Raw genomic sequence first — 11,396 nt, 5'->3', positions numbered from 1 at the left:
AGCAGATTTTCCTGAAAAAAAAGAGAGAAGAAATATTTATGTATTTCGGTTCATTGTTGACTTTAGGAGGAATTGTTTGCGAGTACAATTAGTACCAATTAGTACCTTTTCAAGGTAGTCATTTGACTACCTCTGAATTTAAGACAGTAGACAAATTGAAATTCAGGTCGCAACTTTGAGGCCTGCCTTGTAAAAATAAACTTGAATAATAAGCATGAAACGAAACATGCAACATCACTTCCTCTCAACCACATTGAATAACTGGTCTATTATCCATCTGAAAAACATGCTTATTTAGGAACATTCATGTTCCTCATTTGCCATGAGATGGTCCTGACTACTTGTGCGAAGGTACACTTAGGCATTTGGGGGGAATTACAGCTTTTTGGCAAAAGAATTATGATGTTGGTAGGTCGAATAGAAAATCTGTTTTCAAATATCTTTTTGAATTTCCTCAAAATGGTGAGTAGGTAGGAAAGAAGTAAAAGGGGCAAAAATGGGGGAAGGAATTTTAAGATAAATTTTAAATAATTTATTTATACTGGTTGTGACAGTAAATGATATTTTTTAAACATGGTCGGTTGAAAATGAAAAATATCTGCTTTCCATTTTTGTTTTTTCAACATTTCAATATGTTTGTGTCAGCAGATTTACAACCAAGTTTAAAAAAACCCTGGCTCCCCTTATCGATGACTTTATATAATAAATATCAGACAAGGTGTTTTTTTAAAATATAATTTCTCAGTGTGCCCTTCATGGTCAGGAAACAGATTTTACCCATGCCATTATGATGTAACCAATTAACCATGCCATTCTGATATAACCATACTATTACATATTAGGAATTTCAAACCCTGAGTTTCTCTTTGCCATCTAACTGACTTGTAGCTTCTTCCCTTCTTGCTCACATTTTCTGCTCACTTCCTGGAGGCCAAGTATTGTCTGTGTGATATGAATCGTATCACATCCCATCGTAACACTTTCTGCCCACTAACTGTAGTCTTCCTTCCTGGAGGCCAAGTATTGTCTGTGTGATATGAATCGTATCACATCCCATCGTAACACTTTCTGCCCACTAACTGCAGTCTGTGTGGTCTTCCTTCCTGGAGGCCAAGTATTGTCTGTGTGATATGAATCGTATCACATCCCATTGTAACACTTTCTGCCCACTAACTGTAGTCTTCCTTCCTGGAGGCCAAGTATTGTCTGTGTAATATGAATCGTATCACATCCCATCGTAACACTTTCTGCCCACTAACTGCAGTCTTCCTTCCTGGAGGCCAAGTATTGTCTGTGTGATATGAATCGTAACACATCCCATTGTAACACTTTCTGCCCACTAACTGCAGTCTTCCTTCCTGGAGGCCAAGTATTGTCTGTGTGATATGAATCGTATCACATCCCATTGTAACACTTTCTGCCCACTAACTGCAGTCTTCCTTCCTGGAGGCCAAGTATTGTCTGTGTGATATGAATCGTATCACATCCCATCGTAACACTTTCTGCCCACTAACTGTAGTCTTCCTTCCTGGAGACCAAGTATGGTCTCTGTGCCACCAAGGCTTTCTGGTACATTTTCATGTCCAACCCATCCACACAACGAACCACTCTGGCTTTGAGAGTTACATTAGTGTTTGAAGCACAGTCTAATTCACCAATGAACTGAAACAGAGAGCCGATCTTGGCATTGAATGGTTCCACAAGCCTGGTGTCAATGGTGAGCGGTCGTCGGTTGTTGGAGTCCACCACTTGTGCTGTGCAGGTGTGGATATTGTGCTCCTCTAGTCTGAAAGAAAACCATGGAGGCTCAGTCACTTCAATAACGACCTTGTTGGATTGTATAGTCTGGAAGGTAATTTAAGGTACCGACGTTTACTACAATGTCTGAAAAACTATTGGACCTACTCCAGTCAAAGTTGGTATGAGATTATTAAACAGTCATAACACTGTATTCTTGCGTGCGTGATTCCCATGAGTGAGTTGGGTTTAACGCCCCTTTTAACACTATTTCAGTTATATTGCGGTGTGTCAGCTTAATGTGGGAGGAAAGCCCGAAGTGATGCAGGTCTCAGACGTTTACCACTTTGGTGAAACTCATGAGCACGGGTATGGTGCTGACAAACCTAGAAACATAATCGGGGCGAACCGGGATTCGAACCCACAATCATAGGTTTCTGACGTGCCGAAGGGACGCAACTCTGCACAGCGAATCGCGGCGCCTTAGACGACTGGGCCACCCGTTGCCCCCGTGCACCCCTTCGAGTTGAGTTGATTGGTTCAACTGTGTCATATGGCCCTGTGACGCAGGGGTAGCATTATGCAGATGGCTGTTACAATGAATGCTCGTTCCACCCGTGACGAACAGGTCTGCTTGTTGATGAAATATAGTGATAGCTAAATAGACAGATTTTTTATTCATGCACCGATTGTCTTTAAATGTAATATCCAGTAATGTATGAATGTTTAATAATCTCATACCAACTTTGACTGGAGTAGGTCTAATAGTTTTTCAGATATTGTAGTAAACGTCGTTACCTTAACTTACCTTCCAGACTATACAGACAGTGTTTGCATTGTTCTCCAAAATAATGGGGTCCCCTTGGAAGCATTAGCCACGAAGCTATTTAGGGGGGTTTGGTGGCATGCACTGCAAGAAATTATGTTAAATGTGGACCTCAAATTGTGAACTTTAGGCCATTCTGAGCATAAATAAGTGTGTGGTTAAATTCTTTAAGTGTCAGTTTTTATGTGTGTACACAAAACATCTTTATATCTTCATAGATTAGCCACTTGACTCTTGACTCTTAACACCCTTCAGCCACAGAAGCTTTAACTGCTGTGACACCAAGTTCCCAGAGACTCATGTGTGGTAGATGAAGCCAACATTTTATCAAGGAAAATATCTGCTTGTAAAACATTAGTCCTGTGGAATATATTTATTTTATGAAAAAACAAAACACCAATCTAGAAACCTATACAAAAGCAAGTCTAGCCAGCTCTAGCTAGGAAATCTACATAGGGAAAATTATTTTTTTAATTATTATAGTCGAGAAGGGTATTGTGCAATATAAGATTTCACAGACTAAATGTTAAAACGTAGTAAAACGTCTTTGCAATTACATGCTATACACCATTTAAAGGTCTAATCCTACTGTTTATACATATGAAAGTTATGTTTATCACATGATTTGAATAAAGCATTTTCAACTTAATTAAGTAAGTTGTAAATAAAAAAATGTAAGCTAACACAATCCAAACGTCGAGACTAATGACCAAAGGAAGCGAAAATTTGACGATTTTTGTCAAATGTAAAAATTCATAAAACCCACTAACCTTTTTTTTCAAAATATTTTCATTGTTTATGTGATTGGGAAATTATTTTCAAAAGAATTGTTAATAGTATCTGTCATCACCAAATTCCAGATAACAGCGACTGTCCGCTCAGTAACATGAAGAAATACGTCTGTTTTCGAAGCTTCATATAAGAAATCTTATTTTTTACATCTAGGAGGCGTTGCAAGCCACGAATTGCTGAGAGAAAGCAAATTAATTGCTCAACCCGGGGTCTGCAACTGGTCTAAGCACCTGCACGCTTTCAAAATGGCAGCGCAACTACTGCTTGGTTGCCTTGACGTTATGAAGAGCGTTACAGAAGAGGCTCTTACTTTGAAGATGTGGAGCAGACTGAGGATGATGAGGTGTTAGCTACCTTAGCTCATTTCCCCTTTGATCCAGTCAATAATTTCTTGTTCAACAGTCAAAGTCAATGGCCTTTTGGTTTGAGAACGAAGTGACCTCAGCCAGCGGCTGAAAGTAAGCACACTGTCGTGAGGCGAATCACTGTACATCACTTGCAACACACCCTTACACTAACCTCACCAAGAGCTGAAATTTGCTACAAGGGTGGTGATTGGTCAAACTAGAGCACATGACCTAAGGCTGTCAATCAAATTACAGCAATTATGGGTACCATCCTCATTTAACAACTTTAGATATGTTTGTGTTGATTTTATTTATTACTTTGTATAATAAATTAAAGATTTGCTTAAAAAGTTTTTGTTTTGCTCTTTGACATGTTATATGTGGACCAGCTGTCGAAGTGTGTGTCCGAGAATCTTTTTTCAATAACATTGGGGAAATAGTGAATAATTTTTAATCTATCGATAAAAAAGGATAAACTGAAATGGAACACGTGCTTCAGACATTGTGAAATGTGATAGATTTAATAAATGAATGATATGACAGGCAGGTTCATAAAATTATATACCCTCTATTTTGATGTGACTACGGCTTGGCCGGTCTACTGGCCTGCAGTGTCTGGGGACTCCAGGTTTTTTGGCCGATGTACCGGCCTACAGTGTTAAAGGGCAGCGTTAGAAATTGGCAATAGTCTGTAGTCCTTGCCAAAGTGCCCAATAGTTAAGGTATCATAAGGACTAGTAGAAATTTGCCATTTGTAAGAGTCTTGCTATATGTTATCATTATAAAGACTTGTGGACTAAAAATGTTAGTTTCTACCGCTGAAGGGTACATTGGCTATTCAAGCCAACTTTCTTCAAACCTATTTTTCTTTTGACAAAGTGTCTGTGATGTCATTTTGACTTTAGTCCTTGACATTGACAAAATACTGTTAACAAGGTCTGTGATTGGATTACGTTTCTATTTCCGATTTGTAAACCAATCAGCGATGCCATTACGAACACGACATGGAAGAGCAATGTCATCGGATACCTTTCAGTTTCCCGCGGTCAGAACGAAATCTGGCTAGCACTGGAACCCAGCGAATATTGGATACACATTATCACATGGGTTTTGGGAGCGAGAAAAACTCAAAACAAAACAACAATAAGTTATGTGTGAAGTAAACCTTTTTCAAAATGAAAAATGCATAAAGGGACGTGTGTGTGTTGCTTTATTTGAGTCCTATTTTTTTTCAGTGCCTATTTTTCTATATGGGACGCCATAAACGCTAACACTGTGTAGTATACTTAAGCATATAGAGACCTACCTAGGGTATATATATCTGCCAGCAATGACCCCTTCAGCATTACTTTACAGGGTCCTCATATTGCCTGTGTAGCAGGGCGTGGAGTCATCCCACAGATGACATCCTTACCTTGTCAGCTTGCTGACGGGGTTAACCTCTTTGGTCATGAGGACAAGGCGTCCGACCTCGGATCAGAAGGTCCGTGGTTCGAATCCCATCACGGGACTCGGAAATTTTATGGCCGCTACATTGGCGCCCAACGTGGGGCTGAGCACGTTCATATTAAATTTGAGCAAAATAAGCCTCAGTACCCTACTATGCGGCCCGGGACGTGCCTTCTGTTGACGGGGGAGTATGTAGCAGGGCGTGGAGTCATCCCACAGATGACATCCTTACCTTGTCAGCTTGCTGACGGGGTTAACCTCTTTGGTCATGTGGACAAGGCGTCCGACCTCGGATCAGAAGGTCCGTGGTTCGAATCCCATCACGGGACTCGGAAATTTTATGGCCGCTACACCTGCAAGAACCCTAAGAATTAATCATTTTTTTTAAGCTAAGCCAAGGTAATACCGACCGCCTCCGTGGTATAGCGGCAGAGCGTACGCCCAGAGAGTGGAAGGTCCAGGGTTCGATCCCCTGCCGCGTCATACCAAAAGACGTTAAAAGATGGTACTTATTGTTACCCTTTCTGGTGCTATGCATTAAGGGGCTAAAACAAGGACTGGTCGGCTCGGAGTCAGTAGACTGTGTCTGACTGGGGTATTCATGTTAACTGCGGCATGGTATCTCAGTGGGCTAGCACTATAAATCGGCATCAGTCCGGACTAGTACAAGCAGCCACATACACACACACACACACGTCGCTATATAAGTGGACGCGACGTTAAACCCTATTTCACCTCACCTCACCAAGGTAAAACCTGTTCGTCGTATGATTTCGACGCATTTCACGTTCTCAATACGCGTAAATTGCGTGTGAAAACACGTCACGAACTTATGGTACTCACGAATTTACGATACTCGACCATACTGTTTTCATTTCCGAGTAAGTGCGTTTATCATGTTTATGAGCTGCCTACAAACATGGACGTCAACTCACGTGATATACCAGTGGTGTAATGCTAAGTCATCACTTCGCTAGTGTGTGGCGAGCCTATGTGAAACATCGGAATGTTATTAATATCAAACCTCGGCCTTTCACCTGTTCACACGCACAGGTCTCAGTATCTACCCTTGTGAACATACACGGCTAAAAATAACATCACAAGTCAGTATTGATGAATAACGTCTGTAGAAATACCTCCCAACAATTCTTGCCGATTTTCCATCAATCGATGCAATATCAGATGATAATCGTTGGAATATTTCATCGATGACAAGAGGTTCGCCATGAGATGGCAAATTTCGCGCCGCCATTCTTCCTCAGTTTCTATAAAACTGGGACTCAATGTTTCTGCGAACAAGGAATACCGAGTCCAAATAAATAATACTTTACATTATACATATAAGTGGCCTATTCCATATTCGTTTGTGTACTCTGTGTGTTCATCACAGCATGTGTAGGTCAAATTGAAATATATCTAAACATTAAAAAAAAGAAACGTCGCACTGAAAGTCTAAAAGACACATATAGTCCAGGCAAAATAAGGTTTCACTTGGAACAAATTGCAACAGAATGTATTTTACCACAATGCATTTCTACTAGGTCCCGAAACCAACATACCAAAAGTCCCACGCAATCCTAGTTTGGGAAATATGTCTATTTTGCATAATCCAATATGGCCACCAATTATCAATATATCTTCCATATGTCAGATGAGGGTCAATGCTTTGATGAAAAAAAACATGTGTTGTCTTGCGAAATAACCATATTATGTTTCTAAAAAAATATTCACAACAACTGAACATTTTCGACAATTGACAAATCTGCAAAAAATCAAGATGGCCGCCAATTTCAAGATGGCCGCCAAGTTTCCTAAATGTGTGTTTACACTGTCCAATCGTTTATCTCTAAAACAAAGTTCTACGACTTATATGCATATAACTTGGCACATCAACTCACTGAAGTATAGTTAACTGTCTAGACCGATACTGTAACTCTACAATGCTACTTTAAAATACATCTAGAGGAGATTGTCTGGCTGTATACTAGTGTATACACGCTTATTTATATATCAGCCTTCATTTGGATACATCACAACTTATAAGAGGCCCCTAACTGAAGTTTTGATATGCAATGGTCAAATCATCTTTTTTTTAAAATATATTTAAATAAACATGATAAAAGGCAGGTCATTTAATATTTTTAGTTTTTCGTATTTTTTCCCAATCGCCCCCTCTGAAGCGGAGGGTGGATATGAGAGAAATAGGCTAGGAATTAATACAATGGCCTCACCATACCAGGGTTTCGATCAGTTCATTTTCTACGACAGTGACTGATGCCATCCAAAATAGATCGTGAAGATCCGGGGTAGAATAGCTCTTCAGCAACCATGCTTGCCGTAAAAGGCGACTATGCTTGTCGTAAGAGGCTACTAAGGTATCCTGGTGGTCTAGCGTTGTGTTAGCTCGTCACGTCACTGTCCCAAGGCCCGGGTTCGATTCCTCACTTGAGTACGATGTGTGCTGTCCAGTTTTTGTCCCCTGCGAAGTAGCGGCATATAAACCACTCACTTATTCACAAAGCGGAAATATATAAAATTGGGATTCGAGATTCTGAGAAGAATTGTAATTGAGATTAACTGATTGCATCGATCCCCAGCATATTAATTGATAAACCCTTGATATTTCATCCTGTAATTTCTAAGAAGTTTAAGCATGTTAATTCATCATGGAAAATAGCCCTTCAAATCAGAAATGATAGAGATAGTTGTTTTTTTCCTATTTCAACAAAACATTACGTATTTGTCAACTCGACGTCACGTGTTGGAGCGTTATGAAAAAGGACTAACATTAATGGATGAAATACTCTTTACCAGAATCTAATAGAATAGAAAATGACTCATGTGGATATTTAAAAAAAATTAAAGAGTAATGTAATAAGGCTTGAATTGTTTTAGGTGCGTTTTAAACAAGCAAAACACATATTTATGAATATATAGATCTATGTATATTAGTTACAATTCTATTCATTATACACGCCGGTATTTTAACATACGTCAACGCTTTATGTATTAGTATTGTAATCATAATCGTCCACATGTTAAATACTTTTTTATTATTACAGTATATTTAAATGGAATCGGAATAAAATGTCCCTGGAATATTCGTTTCTTTTCACACATCTATTGGCAGTTGTTATTTTGGGTCAAGTGATTGGTTGAAATGTGTAATTGAAGAATTAATCTATTTATATAAATATCAATCTAGAAAAAATAATTCTTAAAATGAAATATAATTTATAGATATTCTAATAAATTAATCTTTAATTTTCATTCGTAACCTATGGAACTCGTTGCCATAGCTACTTTGAAAAATATTCTGCGGAGAAATCCAAAATGGCCGGTTAGTATGCTATCTGTGTAACAACTACTGACCTTTAACGTATTTGTTATTAATTCTGTTAGTCTAATTAGCTTTATTTACCTACAAAATCAAACAAACGTCAACGTCTTTGTATTGTCTAATAAATAAACTTATGTATAATCAGAGACAACACATGCTTTATTATACAACATCATCATCAATAATATTCCGATAAATCATTAGTTGTAGGACAGCAGTCTACTCAAGGATGGTGTTAGATTACTGACAGAGAAGGACTCGGTACATGGAATTCGACCCAAAATTGTTTGTAAGTAATGATCATGGCTGCTTTTAAATGTAACACAACTCACTGTTTTTATTTGTATTGCTTTGAAGATAAAAAAAACATTTGTCTTATGATTCGTTTCTAGCTAGTAGCAGTTGATATATTTCATGAAACGTCAAACGACTTGTTGAGTGCTGAGAAGTGGTAGCAAATTCTGACATTTGGCACCGAATCAAACATGGAATGCAAGTGGTTTTGTGGCAATTTGTGCACCTCACAACCTTGTTCCACTTCAAAGAAATCTGAATCTTGATATTTGCATCTACACCTTTCCCATTTCGTGTCTTAGCCTGTATTTACATTTGTAAACACTCAACATCGAACATGGATTTATAGAACTGTTAGTGCCAATGTCAAATATAGGCCTTTATATCACCAATGCCTATATCGCCCTTATATTTTCTGCGTTGACCCGAAGTAGTCATTTGACACAAAATTCAGGGCAAATTCACATTAAATAAAACATGATGATGTTTTTCGACAAACAAATTTTCATAAAACTCAAAATATTTCACCAAAGCAATAGGCTATTTCAGAACAATCCCAATTACATTACAATATTTTGTATTACTGATAAATAAATAATGAACAGTGTATCTAAGCTTATTTATTGATATATTTCATTTGTATGACTCAGTATTTAATTTTATCAAGTGATAACAGTTTACTGGTAAACCAGCGTTCTATTTTATGGTTAAATTGTGACTTCAGTGTTTTCATCTACACACAAGTAAATATAGCACATGAATATCATGATCTATCACTGTTTTAATCAAAGAATACGTTTTTATTGATCATTTCGGCTCAGCTTGAAAACAATAGGTGAGGTGAAATGGGGTTTAATGTCGCGTCCAAGATTATTGCACTTATATAGCGACGTGCATGCACGTGTGTGTGTGTGTGTGGCTGCTTGTACTAGTCCGGACTGATGCCGATTTATAGTGCTAGCCCACTGAGATACCATGCCGCAGTTTAACATGAATACCCCACTCAGACACAGTATACTGACTCCGAGCCGACCAGTCCTTGTTTTAGCCCCTTTATGTCGAGCACCAGAAAGGGTAACAACAAGTACCATCTTTTAACGTCTTTTGGTATGACGCGGCAGGGGATCGAACCCCGGGCCTTCCGCTCTCCGGGCGGACGCTCTACCACTAGACCACGGAGGCGGTCCTGAAAACAATAGCCAGCAGCTAGAGGGATGAATTCAGCTTAGTTACCATGCATGGTCCCTAGTATGGTGATCTACCTTTGGTTGCTGGTGATCTGTAGGCCAAATTGTATAATATTATGTTGTTTACTGTCCTTTCTTGGCAGGATCATATTTGATATATAGGTAATAAATTCTCTAGTCATAATATGGCTGATATACTACTGATGTGACTTGAAATTTTAACTGACTGACCATTGCCCCCACTCACCATTGCTCACTCACACATCTTTGCTCACTCTCTCAAGATCCAATAACATTTTGGTATACCATATTCGACGTAATAAGCACCCACGGCTATATTTGCTAATATATTGACAGGTAAACAATCGCAATTAGAACCCCTTCCGATTGATAAATGTACACAAGACTTATTTATTTGCGTATAATACGCATTCGTGTGTTATATGCACCCTTAATAATGGGCAATTAAATTCTGGAATAATGTATCTGTCGTATATAAACATTTCAGGCTGTCAGCATAAACCACAAAATTTTTATCTTTATACTCTTGTTTTCACCAAAATAATATTCTAATAAGAGTCCCCTATTTTCTATTTTGAGAGTGCCCTGGGTGCTTATTGCGTTGAATACGGTATTGCCAGTTACAAATCATATAGTGTATATGGTTTCACACTACATCCTGGAACGACCCGTGAAGATTCCGGGGTAGAAGAGGTCTTCAGCAACCCATGCTTGCCCTAAAAGGTGACTATGCTTGTCGTAAAAGGCGACTAACGGGATCGGGTGGTCAGGCTCGCTGACTTGGTTGATGCATGTCATCAATCCAAATTGCGTGGATCGATGCTCATGATATTAATCACTGGATTGTCTGGTCCAGACTCGATTATTTACAGACCGCCGTCATATAGCTGGAATATTGCTGAGTGCGGCGTTAAACAACAAACCAACCAACCAACCTACATCCTGGAACATTCCAGCAATAGTGGGCTTCATGGTCCTGTGTCTGAAATAATTATATAACCCAACAAGACAGTCGCACAGGTGACCCATAGATGTTGCCTGCCCATCATCTATGTTACCTGTCCACATTCAGACATTATAAAAAATATAAAAAATTCAGCCGAAATAATTACAATTACCGTATTCGACGTAATAAGCGCCCCGCTCTAATAAGCGCCCACGGCGATATTTGTTAATATACTGGCTAGTGAACAATCCTAATTAGCACCCCTTCCGATTGATAAATGTACACAAGGCTATTTATTTGTGCATAATACGTTTGTTATATGCACCCTTAATTATGGGCAATTAAATTCTGGAAAAATATATCTGTCGTTTATAAACATTTCAGCATAAACCACGAAATTTACGCTCTTTGAACTCAAAAATATATATTCTAATAAGAGCCCCCTATTTCTAATTTT

At 38.7% G+C, this 11,396-nt stretch overlaps 2 protein-coding genes across 2 annotated transcripts in view; one reads left to right on the top strand and one right to left on the bottom strand.

Annotated features, from left to right (window-relative positions):
• Window positions 1–729: 729 nt before the first annotated feature.
• Window positions 730–6,409, bottom strand: LOC124129901 (CST complex subunit TEN1-like). The gene is made up of 2 exons (XM_046493256.2): window positions 6,288–6,409; window positions 730–1,786 (listed from the first exon to the last, which is right to left on the bottom strand). Exons 1-2 carry the CDS (start codon window positions 6,401–6,403, stop codon window positions 1,510–1,512), a joined length of 393 nt encoding a protein of 130 aa, XP_046349212.2. The 5' UTR covers window positions 6,404–6,409; the 3' UTR covers window positions 730–1,509.
• Window positions 6,410–8,703: 2,294 nt separating this feature from the next.
• The window catches only part of LOC124119690 (ubiquitin carboxyl-terminal hydrolase 2-like), a 35,084-nt gene continuing 32,391 nt past the window's right edge, over window positions 8,704–11,396 (top strand). Inside the window, exon 1 of the mRNA XM_048380888.1 lies at window positions 8,704–8,780. The gene's annotated coding sequence lies outside the window, so the exon portion shown is untranslated. The remainder of the gene's footprint in view (window positions 8,781–11,396) is intronic.

Source organism: Haliotis rufescens, unplaced genomic scaffold (genome assembly GCF_023055435.1).
Source record: "Haliotis rufescens isolate VD_foot unplaced genomic scaffold, xgHalRufe1.0.p SCAF_34, whole genome shotgun sequence".
Taxonomy (NCBI): Eukaryota; Metazoa; Mollusca; class Gastropoda; order Lepetellida; family Haliotidae; genus Haliotis; species Haliotis rufescens.
This window is presented reverse-complemented; position numbering and strand designations above follow the sequence as displayed.

Bases quoted from the DNA above. Each gene is read 5' to 3' on its own strand.
- LOC124129901 (XM_046493256.2), bottom strand. From the start codon at position 6,403: ATGGCGGCGCGAAATTTGCCATCTCATGGCGAACCTCTTGTCATCGAT. The intron at 1,787-6,287 runs GTATTTCTACAG...GTTTTCTTTCAG, and splicing joins TCGGCAAGAATTGTTGGGAG to ACTAGAGGAGCACAATATCC.